The sequence below is a fragment of the Pieris brassicae genome, chromosome 8 (genome assembly GCF_905147105.1).
Source record: "Pieris brassicae chromosome 8, ilPieBrab1.1, whole genome shotgun sequence".
Taxonomy (NCBI): Eukaryota; Metazoa; Arthropoda; class Insecta; order Lepidoptera; family Pieridae; genus Pieris; species Pieris brassicae.
The window spans coordinates 5,398,607-5,414,354 of record NC_059672.1 but is presented as its reverse complement, the minus strand read 5'-3'; the positions used below and the strand labels follow the sequence as shown (position 1 = coordinate 5,414,354).

The window sequence follows — 15,748 nt, the reverse complement described above, 5'->3', positions numbered from 1 at the left end:
GCTTGTGTTGCCTTTTTACCTTTTTTGTAGTAAAATTTTAAAATGTATCGAATTTTTTCATTAGATTCACTCATCTTGCTCGTTCGTACGTACGATAGTACGAAAAATAAAAATGACACATTTTCCTAATTTGAATTTGGAATTATCTTATGTAAAATTTAAACTTTTAATGATACCAAAACCAGCCAGATAAAAAAAGTATAGCAAAAGAGATTTTATTACAAGTTCATACATACTATACTTTTTCCCCAACCAAATATATGATAATTTACACACTAACTCTTATCCTTGGAAACGTTTTATAATTTTAATTTGAAATTTACAACAAAGAATTAAAAATAGCTTATTAAAAATATTGTAGATTTAACCTAACTAGACTGAATATTAATATGACAAAATACTTTAATAATATAATAAATTACTTTAAAATATAAAGTCCCTAAAGGCGTTTTAATTTGTAATTTGTTAGACTAATAGTTAAAGTACAATAAATTATTGAAATGTATATGAAGCCTTGACCTGTGCCGTAAAAAGTTAATTATAGTAAGTAATTACTCCAATAAAAAAACGACCTAGGTTTATTTTAGGCGTTGACCCAACGTCTATTTATATTTTGGTCATACTCAGTTATTTATTTGCTTAGATATGTAACTGACAATTGATATTAGTATAATTTTAGGTATTAAAAGTCCCGTTGAATCATATGTTCAACGTATTCGCCAGCATTATCAGTGTCACTTCCACTGATGTGATTTTATTCTAAACCTTCGAGGTTCGAACCAAAAACAATATATATTTTTTCTGTCGAAGTTATACTTTTCTTCTCAACAAGTATGCTATAAAAACTGTATTAATTACAACCACAAACTCAAAAGTACAGAAATAGAAAATATTAATTTGTTTGCCTAAGCGGTTATTTCCCTTGTATTAGGTAATTATTTATTTCTACTTTATCTTATCTTAATATCCCATATTAATTAGTAAGTTATGTTTTATAGTACAGTACTTGAGGATGATAATGAGTAATGATTACGAAGAATGTAGGTTTTCCTACATTCTTTATGGGACAGACTGATATAGACTGTGTGTATTGTTATTTTTATTGCAAAAAAAATTGCGACCATTTTTGCGCTACGCTGAAGCATAACCTTATAGTTCTACTTAGTAGTACTTGTCGTAATAATTCCATGAGTATAAACATTCATATCAAGGAAATCAAAATTATAATAAACAAATATTGATTACTGAACTATTTTATTTGCATATTAAAAAATGAACCTATTATATTTCTTCGAAGGATAAGATTTTAAGTCAAGACTTAGGTTTTGCTGTCAAAATATGGATTTTAATATACGTGAGTTAGCGCTAACTCTCGCTTCTTAAACTCAGCCTAAGTGTAACTCCAGTTTGCCAAAAACGTATTCCATTTGATAGCCTGCTAATATGTATGCATCTCGGTGAAATATTAGCGTGAACCATACAACTCCTTTACGTCAGTCAAGTCGTTGTAATTATTTATTTTCTTTAAAGGTAAGCCATAGCAATAATAATTTTAGCATAGATAATATTTTTACATTGCGTATAAGTTTATATCTAGCTTTCATTGATAAGGCATAAGTGTCTAATTGATAAAAGACAAGTCATTTCTCATCAGTGCAGTGTCTATCTTAGCATCGAGAGGTCATAGGAAGAGTCATTATTTTTTATCGAAAGTGTTAAGTGCTAGAGCAATGTCATTAACAAAAATATTTATTTATTTTGTATTTTTCACTTACTGTCTTATAAGTGTCAGTTGTGACTGTGAGTATAGTATGGTGTTTAGATTTTTAAATGTGTACAAAAATTTAACAAAATTTGTTTAAATAGAGAGCTCCAAATGTTCTAGGGTCAATATTTCGGTTGGAAAGACACTGAATGCTACCTTTATGCCTATTAGGAAACTAATTTGTAAACAAAAACAGGACGGCTGGGGATTATGATAAATGACTGTCATATATTATAAATTTCTTAAAAACTTTATATAAATAATGTTTTTTTTTATTTCAGCGGATTTGCAATGTTATGTATGCACTGACTGTGAGTTTAATTATGAGGGTACGGCAATGACTTGTGAAGACATTCTACTAACAACTGTTACACCTGACGAATCAACAACGAACATAGAAGAAACATACACTACCGACAAGGGAAATAACGATGAGACTACACAGCCAACAAAGACCACGGATCTTTCTACGACCGAAGAAACAGCACGAACTGAAATACCAGAAACCACAACTCATGTCACAGCATTAACAACTGAAAATGCTGCAAACCTTAAGCCGAAGACCACAAACCCTCCCTTTAAGATAACGACAAAATTCTCTCCGCCAATAGAAACCTCAAGTATCTTAATATCTACTGAAACAACCAGTAATGAATATATCAATACAGAATCTACATTAATACCTACAATAACTGAAATCACGCCAGTTACTTCTACAACGATAGCTTCCCCAACTATCTCAACACTTTCGATAGAAGCTTTGGATACGACTACCATAGGTATCAATACCAAAACTACACAAACAGAAGATCTAGAAACTACTGTAACACCTGTCATTACTAGCACTCTTTCAGAGGCTGAAATTATTATTTCAACTACAGACCCCAGTGTGACTACATCGAAAATGACTATATTAGATAGCAATACCAAAGCTACACAAACAGAAGTTGTTGAAACTACTGTCACACCTGTAATTACTAGCACTCTTTCAGAGGCTGAAATTATTATTTCAACTACAGACCCCAGTGTGACTACATCGAAAATGACTATATTAGATAGCAATACCAAAGCTACACAAACAGAAGGTGTTGAAACTACTGTCACACCTGTAATTACTAGCACTCTTTCAGAGGCTGAAATTATTATTTCAACTACAGACCCCATTGTGACTACATCGAAAACGACTACATTAGGTAGCAATACCAGAACTACACAAACAGAAGTTCCAGAAACTACTGTAACACCTGTAATTACTAGCACCCTTTCAGAAGCTGAAATTATTATTTCAAGTACAGAACCCAGCGTGACTACATCGAAAACGACTACATTAGGTACCAATACCAAAACTACACAAACAGAAGTAGTAACCGTAGTAAACAGTAGTATTACGCCTGTTATAACTAACACTGCTTCAGAAAGTATTATTTCCACTACAAAACCCACTGTGACTACTTCTGGAGGAAGTAATTCTGTAACAAAAGTTGACAACTTTATCGATGGTCCTATAAACATTGACGATATAGATAAACAAAGCAATACAGAAACATCCACGGAGACTTCAAACATTATCCCTTCCACTTCCAGTACTGTAACTTTGGGTTCTACTACAGACACATCTATGACTACCTCTGAGGGCTTACCTTTAACGACAGACGTTTTGAGTACTACTGACATGGGTACAGAAGGATCGTTCGAAACTGAAGAACCAGTAACTTCTATATTACCAATTACCACCGAACCCTCCAAAACCGCTGCAGAATCTTCTACGAATAGTGATTTAGGATCTACAATAGTTACGAATTTATTGGATAACGAACCAAATGTTATGGTATGTTGGCTCAAATAATTTGTTCTTTTTATTATTATTTTTATATCATATTTAATGTTTTTTTCAGATGATCGATGATACTAAGAAGTATGGTTCGAGATACAGGTTTATAAGGGCAGCTCGAGCGAAGCAAGATACGGGACCTAAACCCCGCTGTATTGTTACTGCTTATCAAGGTTTATTATCAATAGTATTTTAAAATTAATAATCATAATTTTACATAGTCTACTAGAATTATAGAATTATAAATATTTTAATTAGGAGGAAATAGTTATGTAGTAGATATTTTTTTTTTTATATATATAAAATAGGGGGTAAACGGGCAGGAGGCTCACCTGATGTTAAGTGATACCGCCGCCCATGGACACTCTCAATGCCAGAGGGCTCGCGAGTGCGTTGCCGGCCTTTTAAGAATTTGTACGCTCTTTTCTTGAAGGACCCTAAGTCGAATTGGTTCGGAAATACTTCAGTGGGCAGCTGGTTCCACATAGCGGTGGTGCGCGGCAAAAATTGCCTTGAAAAACGCTCAGTCGTGGAACGGCGGACGTCGAGGTGATACGGGTGGAATTTTGTATTCTGCCTCGACGTTCGATGATGAAACTCAGCTGCAGGTATTAATCCGAACAACTCCTCTGAACACTCTCCATGGTAAATGCGGTAGAAGATGCAGAGTGACCCCACATCTCTACGCAACGCCAAAGGATCGAGCCGCTCGGAGAGGGATTGGTCATCGACGATTCGAACCGCTCTTCGTTGGATACGGTCAAGTGGAAGGAGCTGGTACTGGGGAGCCCCCGCCAAGAGGTGAGAACAGTATTCCATGTGGGGCCGTATTTGCGCTTTATAGAGTTGCAAGCGGTGGCCCGGAGTGAAGTACCGTCTCGCCTTACTGAGCACACCAAGCTTTTTCGAGGCTAATTTAGCCTTTCCCTCCAAATGACCGCGAAACTGAACGTCGTTCGATATGTCAACGCCAAGTATTCCGATGCTAGCTGTGGCTTCAAGAAGAGTGTTTTCGAAAAGAGGAGTAGCGACAAAGGGTATTTTTTTCGCGGAAAACGCGCAAACTTGTGTCTTCTTGGGGTTAAATTGGACTAGGTTTAGTCTACCCCAGTCCGAGACTCCACGTAGTAGAGTTTCGACTTCAGACACAAGTTTGTTCCGGTACTCATCGACAACTGCCCGAGAAATACCTGCCCGGCCAGTGTAAAGAGTATCCCAAGTGCTGTCGTCCGCATAGCAATGAATGTTGCTAAGTTGCAACATGTCATTGATATGCAGAAGAAACAGGGTCGGGGATAGAACACAGCCTTGTGGGACCCCAGCATTCACGGGTTTAAGGTCGGAACATGCTCCGTCGACGACGACCTTGATGCTCCGATCGCCCAGAAAGCTGGAGATCCAGTCGCATAATTTCTCGGGAAGCCCGTAGGCTGGAAGCTTCGAGAGCAGTGCTTTGTGCCACACCCGATCGAAGGCTTTCGCTATGTCCAAACTAACCGCTAGCGCCTCCCCCTTGGACTCAATTGCCTCTGCCCATCTATGTGTAAGGTATACTAGAAGGTCACCAGCCGAACGACCACGACGAAAGCCGTACTGATAATCGCTAATCAGCTGGTGGCCCTCTAGATACCTCAAGAGCTGGCCATTAATAATGGATTCCATTATTTTGGAGAACAAGGAGGTTATAGCTATTGGACGATAGTTGGACGGATCAGAGCGATCGCCTTTTTTAGGGATCGGATATATCGAAGCGGTCTTCCAGCACTTCGGGACAGTGCCGAGCGAGTACAGGTACCGGAATAGGCGCGTCAGGACCGGAGCCAACTCAGGAGCACAAGTACGCAGCACAATTGGAGGGATACCATCCGGCCCGCTCGACTTATGAATGTCCAAGGAAGATAGTGCCTTGCGAACAGCACGTTGCCGGAATGTGATTTCCGGCATTGAATAATCACACCGCGAAATCGTCGGTGGTGATCCCCCTCGGTCATCCAAAGTCGAGTTGGACGCGAAGAGACAGCCCAAGAGGTCGGCCTTCTCCTTCGCAGTGTGGGCGAGCGAGTCATCCTCCCTGTGCATCGGTGGAATGGATGGCTGACAAAAATTCCCTTGTACAGCTTTGGCGAGAGACCAGAAGGCTCGAGTCCCTGAAGGGAGTTGGCCCAATCTCTCGCCAAATCTGGCGATGTGCTCTGACTTTGCCTTAGCGATTTCCCGTTTGAAGGACCTGGAGGCTGAGTTATATGCTTTTTTATGTTCGCTGGTATTGGCATCACGAGATATCGCCGCTTCCGCCCATGCATTAAAGCATTCTCGCTTTCGACGCGATGCTGCCTTGCAAGAACGCTTAAACCAGGGCTGTGACTTGCCACCGATCGGCACCGCAGAAAATGGAATAAAGAGTTCCATGCCCTGCAGAACCACTTCGGCGACAGAGGCAGCGACGGAATCTGGAGCTTCCGACGAAAAGCACATAGGCCCCCAAGGGTAGGACGCAAAGAAAGACCGCATCCCATCCCAATCTGCTGACCGATAGTGCCAAATACGGCGACAACCCGAAAAACGGGGCCGAGGAGGGCGCGTAATAGGCACAGTACTCCGGACCACACAATGATCCGATGAACCCAATGGCGGGTCAACAGAGACTTGATAGGTCTCCGGATGTGAGGTCAGCAGAAGGTCCAACAAAGAGGGTTTATGACCATCCACATCTGGTATTCGCGTAATCGCAGGGACCATTTGTGACAGGTCGTAAGCTAAAGGAAAGTCGTGAAAGGATCTTCCCGCGTGATCGGTGGTTTCCGAGCCGAGCCAATCGGCATGGTGAGCGTTAAAATCGCCAAGTATCACGATTTCAGCGGTAGGAACCCCTTCGAGCAGGGAATCTGTAGCCATTTGGATGTGCTCAATGAGTCGGTCAGTTTCGGTATTTCCGCTATGGGACCTATACAGGCATGCGTAGAATCGCGGATGGTCATCGCAGTCTACGCGCAGCCAGAGGCTAGATAGGTCCCTTCCTTCAAGCGACCCGAGGCGACGAGAACAGATATCCTCTCTGACGTACACGCAAACTCCCGCCCGCGGCACAAATGAATGTTCCAATTTGTACCCCGGGTAGGAGAGGTAGGAAGTATCAGCCGGGGAGGATATCTGTGTCTCAGTAAGGAAGAATAAGGCCAGCTTCGCAGTTTCGAGGTGAAAGTGAACCGCGTTAAGATTAGAGTTGAGCCCCCTAACATTGGTAAAGTCCACTGAGAGCGTGGAAGGGGATGCCTTCGGTAAATTCTTCCGTTTGCCCCGAGATCGAAACGAAGGGCAGCCCCAGAATACGAAGGGCAGCCTGTGCATCCACCACCGAATACTGATTGTTCCGATGATGGACGCTCAGAGGGGGATTCTCCACAGCGGAAACGTGTGGTACCCCCCTGGGGTAATCTCTGTTTAAACTGCATCTTCATATTCTGGGGGGGGGGGGGAATTGATGGGCTCCGGAGATATTACCTAAGGACTAGTGCCTTATTAAGACAAAGTATTCGCAATTGCCTAACAGTAAATATACAAAAACAAACAATAGGATTTATTACTTCGGCCCTGCTAAAAAAATATTTTTTTTAATTTACGCGCAGTAAATATCTATTAATATCTATCTGAATACAATGTAGGCTACATTGTACTGTCGGCAATAAAATTAAATAATTTAAAACCATACATAACACCTAGATTAAGTATTAACATTAGGGCGGTTTGTTGTTTATATGTATAATTAGATTTATAGTGATTAACATTTCGATACTTGTGTGGATGTAAAGAAAGATTATTAGCTAAGAAAATATTATGTGCACATTCCATATATTTTCAAAAAAAATCCCTGTGTAGGCATGATGAGAGATGATCTCTTCAGATCCAGCGAAACAATAATTGAATCAGGTTGAAAAGGCGCATTACTAGATTTATAGGTATTTTATGATTAAGAGAATGAGAAGTTGCATAAATAAATAATTTAATTAATCTAAATATTAATTTAGTCCAAAACGGACTCAGGACCTTATACAGTTAAAAGGTGGGTAAAGCATCAACGATACATGATTATCCATTCATTACAACAGTCATTTGTCTTTTCAGAACAAAATAAAACAATAGTGGTGCGTGGCTGTTCATTTGGAAAAGAAGGAGATAATTGCAATTCGGTGTTAGATGGAAGAGTTAAGATTAATAATAGCAAATGTTTTGTCTGTAACACTAATCTTTGTAATTCAGCATCAACTTCTATCGTCTCTGCTTTAATTCTTATAGCAATGGTTTTGATTGTTGTCTAACTTTCCCGCAAGCGATTATAACATTAGCCGCCATGAAGGTTGAGCTCTGAACAAAGGCACATACGTTTTTTTAGGAGTTGGATTAACGTGTATTATTGTACTTGTATTTCTTGCATAAAGGTTATTCTGCGGATATTTTACAGCCCTTAACACTCATGGCGTCACTAACTTTAAAATAACAGTATTATATTAATAACACGAAAGATTTGATACCTTCTTAGTTTATAAATGTAAATAAAGTTATTTATTATACCAACTATCATTTATAATAAAATACAACCGTGCTAGTATGTACACAACAGTTAATTTTATTATTTATTTAATTATAAGTTCAAAAGCAACGTGTATGCATACAATTATACAAGAAAATATAACATAACAAATTTTACACACATACACATACTTATCTATAATTATATATAAATATTATTTTGTATTAGATATTCAGCAAGCAAGAGAAAAAAAAACAAGCAACCATAAAATATTAAAAACAAAAAAATAATAATAACTAAAAGTTGACTAAAACTTTGATACCATAAAATAGATTCAAGATTTAATTCCAGTCAATAATTATGTAACTTTGTTTAAATTAGCTATAATTATCTCCCAGTTACTTAGACAAGTTTGACTCAATAATAAGCCTAGCATTAATATACTTAATCCGAAAGTATAACAATATCACAACATATGTAGAAAAAATGCCAACAATTTAAGTTGACTAAGATTTATGCAAAGTTTTTGATTTTGAATTGAAAATTATTTTTAAAAAAATGTGTGCCTGTACACACGTAAGTGAAACTTCTTTATGACCTTACTTTTCGAAAAATTACCTACTATTTGCAACTTTAAATTTTTTTTTAAATAAAGTTAAATTAGATAACGTAAGTAAGTTTAACAAAATGCTTTTATTATCACAGACATTAATACAAATAATACAATTATTTCATTTTACCTTATTACTACTAAGATTATTAAGAATTTAATTACTTGTAATAGAGTTATTACTATCATTGTTATCGTTATTATATATTTTTGTACGGTATTTTTTTCCAACGCATATAAAGAAGTTTCACTTCAAAAAGTACTGCAACTAATTTTAATTTTAACAGTTCTTCCATTTACAATACACAAATATATATTTACTCGGTATTATGCAATACATATTCGTTGAGAGAGATACCTGCTCTGGGGCCATTTTAAATCTTTAATTATCGACTTAAACTTCACGGCCCATGAGTCTCTGCTCCAAAGGAAAATAAATCATAGTTTGTAGGAAATACGCTTATTCTACAATTAGTTAAGAAATAAAATAAAAAGCTAAAATGCGAAATCCGCGACTTTCTCTAATGCCTCACCCACCATTAACAGATTTGAGGATACAAAAATGTATTAAAAAAAAAAGAAGCGCAAAGCCACGCTAATAAGCGACCTAATAATTGTTATTATGGTCTCATGGAATACATATGAAAAACAATCAACTTTTCAAAAGCGTATCTTCAGGCTCTTAAGCATAACGAATTTAACGATAACATTGTTAAGACATTATATAATCAACGTTGAAGTCCATTGGGACACCAAAATGGCTAAGATCACCATTTTCTTACTGCTTACGTGCGCTTTTGGATATTCGATATGCATCGAATCTTCGTCCGGTAAGGTATTTTCTATTATTTATTATACACATATTATTTCGCACTCTCATTTGTAATCAGAAATTATCGCTTGAAACTCTACCTCTCTGGAGCAGTCTACCAAAATACATACTTCCAATAATTATAGTGTTTTTATCTTAAAACAATGTAATCGACAATTAATATATGTCAGTAAATAATTTTAAACCAGAGTTTCCACACCTATGTGCCATGCCTTTCCAAAATTCTTATAACCCTTCTTGTGTAAGATACCTAAATTTTAATATTAAAAAATTGATTGGATCACTTAAGAAACTTCAATGATATGTGTCAAGAAAAAATTGTTACCGAAACACAAGAAAGATTTTCAAATCATATAATGAAAAACTGAAATTCAAATTCCAAATAGTTTTAATAAATTTTGTAATAGCCTGCCTTATCAATTAAATTTCTCTCCTGTGTTGTATGGGCCTCACACTGGTAAACACTATTGTGAACTAAAAATAATACTTTCAATATATATACTACTTAATTACAGCCTCGGAAAAATCAGAACCATCCAAAGAACGCAATGACGCCAAAGATGCTGACATATCGGATAGACGAATAATTTATTCGCAAGATGTTTCTGGACTCCAACAGAGACCACGGTTGTTACAAAACGCGTCGCCAGTACAATGTCACGTGTGCACAGATTGTCCAAATGTTAACGAAGACACCCCAACAAAGCTGTGCCCTTACAGTCTAGATCCAAGTAAAAGGGGGAAATGTGTGACATATGCGGAAAAATATAAACGTAAGTTATACAGAAAAACTTATTAATAAACTATGTTTTCTAATATGGACGAGTTAAAATTGTCAGTTATAAGTGAATGACAGATACCTAGTGAAGTATTTCCGAACCGATTCGACTTAGGGTGCTTCAAGAAGCGCGTACCAATTCTTTAAAGGACGGCAAGGCAATGTGAGTATCCATGGGCGGTATCATTAAACATCCGTGAACCTCCTGTTATATGAAAATAATATATATAGATTTTATATGTAAAGCTGATTATTTCGATTGCACCATCAAAACGAAAATCTGTCGTTGGTAAAACATAGACCTGACAAGGTAGGTTACCTTTGCTTTGCCGTGTTTGGATAAAACACTCAATTAGAGCAAACAGATGGTTATAATGTTATAGTGTATATATATGTCACTGGCCTTAGTATATACATTAATTTAAATAAGTTCGACGTCCTGCTGGACCGAAAAACTGTGTCCAGTTTGTGTTTCCACCACACCAACTTCCGTTCTATTTAAGATAATTTATGCAATAAAAAAAACATTAGTAGAGTTATTGTAACCAGAAATTAATAGAAGGTATTTTATAATGTATGTATTTCGTAACGATTTAAACTTATAAAAATACTTTGTGTGTGCATTTTTATTTCCTATCTTGTTATTTAATTATCTTTCTTTTAATCAGATATGCAAAGATCGTGGTACATCCGAGGCTGTGCATCGGAACGAGGCTCCTGTGACGACTTAAAAAGGGCTCACGAAAACTTCGGTGACATGGTCAGCCTTCTCTCTTGCAATGAGTGTGAGGGAGATAAATGTAACCGAAATGGGGCATCCACATTAGCAGACTATACTATAGCGTTCATCACGCTTATAGTAACACCATTTATTTCTAAGGTTACTTTATCCTAAACGAGCAACAAGGCTTTGATTAGAGGCAAAAAGATAACTGCACATTTAAAAATCTATTGACTTACTAATAAGACCACAATATTGGACATAAAAAATATTGTATAGAACTTTTATGTCTCTAATCAATTTAAATAAATGTAGCCTAATGAAGACAAAGCTTCGAACAAATGTTAGTAATGAGTAATTATTAGTTATTTAAGAGCCTGCTAATGTCTCAATGTTAGTAAAACGTTTTCCTACAACTACGCTCTTATTTTAAACAATCAATTTGAATTACATCCACACAAAATCATATTTCATATATCGACATTACTAGTATTATCTGACTCTTTGTTACCTGTGACTGCACGTGGACTGTTATCAAAACTTTCTTTCTTTCATTCCTACTTTAAATTCTGGTGAATTGGACTAGCGTTTGTTTAAAAAAAATCTGAACAAAAAAGTTTGCATTTCATTGACTGTTTATACCCTTGCACATCCCTTACTCGATAACAAACCAAGTAATACGTCGCAAGGAAATTGTAAAAAAATGTTCTTTAATGTCAACCCCGAATTGTAATAACACATCTGAACGGATGCCTCATCATTTACACCCTGGCGTTTTTTTATTATATTACAATAGTCAGTAGTAGTAGTAGTTACATGTTTTAGAAAACAAATATACCAAAAGCATCTTAGTCATTTCAAAAAACTTCCTTAAGTTGAGGCAATTTTTATTTAAAACTTTTACGTAGACATCAAGATCAAGCAACAACATGCACACAGACTACTACAATAAACTGTTTACAAAATAACATTATTCCTAATAAAAAGTATTGTATTGCACCACAGATAAAGCAAAGGCTTAAATCTTATTCATAAAAGTTTGAAATAAGAATTGTTTAAGATTGATAATCTGTATTTCAACACATTCACCTATAAAAATAATTTCAATATTATTAAATTTATAATGATACCTCAACTTTAAACATCCGTTACGTTAATTTTAGTTAACTGTAATATAGAAACATGTGTACTTTAGCTTACACACATGTCTTACAAAAACAAAGCATGGTTTGTCTTAAGCCCAATATTACTTGATATCGTAAGGAATGTTTGTATTCTAGACCAATATTGATATTAAGGCAATGTTCGAAAGGCTTCGAGAATCTTTATTTTAGATAAGTGATGGTAGTAAAAATATAATTTTACAGAAATGCATAAAATCAACTAGGAAACGAAACAATTGAGTAATTGATTGTCTGTAGTTGATGAGAAGCAACTTCGCCAACATTAACATCATTATAAAAACATATTCAGATTACCGTAGTTTACCCCGTATTTTAGTAATCAGCGGGAAGAAATGCAAGTGTAAATATTAAAAGAAATCCGGGGATTTAAATTTTATTTTAACATGGGAGATCTCCCAAAGAAATGACCCCAAAGAATGCGGTAATGCTTACAACCAGGAAATCTTGGAAACTTTTTCGGTCAAATTAGGTTAAGGATTTGGGTGATAAAATCCATAAAAATGGGACGTTGCGTGTTGCCGCAACGCATAATTTAATTAAGGCCAATGACCTGAAAGAGACCCGATATTTTACCATCTTTTTCCTATAGTATATGTACAGTATATGTAGGTATGAAGCGTAAAACGCAATTTTTCGTTCATATAGAAGTAAAAAGAAACAAGTTTGCAGTATTTTAATTTTAGGCATTTATTTTATTTTTAAATACTCTAATTTCAAATTATTATTTTTTGTATGATTCAACCGCTTGCTAAATATTTCCAAGCTAAATTTTGAAGTGAAACTTCTTTAGAATCGTTGTGATTTCAAACCGGATGCAACGAAAAAACGACAGGTAAGAGACACAAATACAAAAATGTGTAGGATGAAGCCAGGGGAAAGAATGAGACAGAAATATACATACAATTTGTATATTATCGGTCTCTCCTCTTTGTGCCATACTTCGTAGCGTCCCCACTCCCGTCTTCTAAGCATAGTCGCCTGTAATTTGTGAGCCAGAGCGAGAGAGCAGATGTCAGTGTGTATGTATATTGCACACTGTTTAATACGTGCTTGTATTTGAGCATTTAACGTGTGTAGTGCATGTGAAAACTACGTGAGCTTACTGTACACTGTATGCGGCTGCGTATTACAGCGTTTTAGTAAGATAGCGTGGTGTGTTATTTTTTTAATTAAAAGTTTTATCCTACTTTTAGACATTGAAAAACGTCCAATTTACATATTATTAATAATAAAAACATTGTTTTTGAAGGTTTCACTTCTAACACGTGTGAATTGCACACATGTTTTTTTTTTTTATAAATATTATTACTTACGTTTCGATATTTTGTATTCTGTCTTGATGTATAGCCTGATTGTGCAGTTCTTTGTATTCTTCTATTATCCATCTTATGTATTAATAGATATTCAACTCGGAAGTAGCCTGTAACTTTTCATAAAATTACTGACCCCATACAAATGTCTTAATTTTTTAAAATTTTAATAATTTAAACATTTTATTATCAATAATAAATACACTCACTTTGATCTTAGCCACAAGGCCGAGAAGCTATAATAATAAATAAGCATTAAGCTTATGGCACTTTCCCGCCAAACCATTTATTGTCTTTTGCCGATTGCCACAGGTTAAAATATTTTCTTATAATAAACGATAAAAGGCGGTGATATATATATATAAATCTAGTTGCAACAAATACTTTCCCGCGCAAGTAGTCAGTTGCCCATAGATTAAAAATATTTTCTAGTCATAAGGCGAGGCGCGAACGGTCCAAGCCCCGAGGTCAAAGACAAGCGAATAGCGATTGTATTCTGTATTCCGCTGACTACGATCGAGTTCGGACGAACGTTACATCTTTAAAAAAACAACGTGTGACCGTATATATTTAGTGCAAATTTATAATAATCAAAATGGCAAAAGTTGCAGTATTTGTGCCCGTGTTGTTATTCGCTTTATTCTTCAAAGACAGTAAGTATTTTTAATCTTTTGGTGTGAAGCATTTATTTTACAAGCCTGTTGATTCAATTGTTATGTGTGGTTGTAGGTACTTTTCCTTGCGTAACAAAATTGGCAATAAAATATTCAATTAAAATATCTTTATAAAGGTACAAAATGCATGTTTATATGAGTTGAAAACTATACCATTTTTTTACCGCTAAATGGACTTGGTTAGTAAATTTTTACGGTCCGATTGGTCAAGTAGGCTTGTGTACGGCTTAATTAAATGCAAACGCATTTTTAAACCGGTACAACTTGTTTAGAAACGTGCAAAACAAAACACTGGAGGTATACTCACTTGTTTTTTTTTAAATCCACGGTTCTTGGCACTTTATTTCCAAGTATTCAACTTTGTTTACCATTTTCATTAAATAGTCCGTGATTCATATTTACCGTGCAATCATAATGTATTATTAACCTATGTAAGTAGTAAATTACAGCAATTTTAATGCTAAAATAACGAAATTAATAGTGAAAACATGTCTATATCTGTTAGAAAGTAATTCTTTAATAAAAATAATGTATATTTTACGCTCATATTTTACTACATGTAAACGATTACCTACACCAAGTATATATATATATATATATATATATATATATATATATATATATGTCTACAGATTGCAGTCGTTCTATGTCATAGCTCAATCTATTATAATTTTTCCTGACATAAAATCTGTGGGATTATATTACCATAACCTACACGCGATTTATCAATTTATCCTTATCAAGACAAATGTGTTCAATTATGTTAATGCACTTGCAGTCAGTGACAGATTGCAATGATCCTGATTACAATTTACATATATTCGTTTGGAATATAAAAATCTCTAATCTATGCTTGCAAACACAATGAAGGTTACATATTTTGAACTATGGTTTTTCTCTATTCTAAATTTAAACCTCTTATATTTAAAACAATTTAGTAAGCTACTAAACGTTGATTTAATTTCTTAATTGCACTTGACTCATACCATACATTAAATAATACTTATCCTTAATTTGATAGTTAACGGCATTTGAAGGATTATTAAATTTAAAAGGGCATAGATAATTGCATAATAAATCAATAAGTATATATATAAGTACGTTAAACTGGAGAGGGACTTGCTGATTACGACACATTGCGTGAACGCTTTCACTTTTATGTACCTACTCGTGTCGAACTCGAATCTGACATAGAAAAAACTATGTCAGTATGCATAGTATGTCTTGAAATGTGAAAGTATGGTTTTTTATACTACAATTATATTTTCATCTACCAAGCTTTTGGATTGATATAGTAACTGACTTTCAGTTCAATCTGCTATATGCAGTCTATATTATTTTTATTTATCTTTGATTCTGAGTCTACAAGAATGCATATCCAATAGAAGAAATTGACTAGAAAAGACAAGCTAAAGAATATTTACAAAATAAAAATGCACGTTTAGTAATTGTCTGATCATGAAAATTATTCACAAACTTTGGTACAGTAGTGTTTTCTCTGTATGAGAACAAGTG

General features: G+C 35.3%; 2 protein-coding genes across 2 annotated transcripts; both read left to right on the top strand.

Moving 5' to 3' along the window:
* Positions 1-1,664: 1,664 nt before the first annotated feature.
* On the top strand, positions 1,665-8,173 carry LOC123713197 (mucin-3A-like). Its single transcript, XM_045666757.1, has 4 exons — positions 1,665-1,800; positions 2,047-3,593; positions 3,661-3,769; positions 7,719-8,173. Exons 1-4 carry the CDS (start codon positions 1,731-1,733, stop codon positions 7,910-7,912), a joined length of 1,920 nt encoding a protein of 639 aa, XP_045522713.1. The 5' UTR covers positions 1,665-1,730; the 3' UTR covers positions 7,913-8,173.
* A 1,268-nt stretch (positions 8,174-9,441) lies between these two features.
* LOC123713038 lies at positions 9,442-11,481 on the top strand. The gene is made up of 3 exons (XM_045666518.1): positions 9,442-9,564; positions 10,082-10,339; positions 11,013-11,481. Exons 1-3 carry the CDS (start codon positions 9,492-9,494, stop codon positions 11,237-11,239), a joined length of 558 nt encoding a protein of 185 aa, XP_045522474.1. The 5' UTR covers positions 9,442-9,491; the 3' UTR covers positions 11,240-11,481.
* Positions 11,482-15,748: the final 4,267 nt, after the last annotated feature.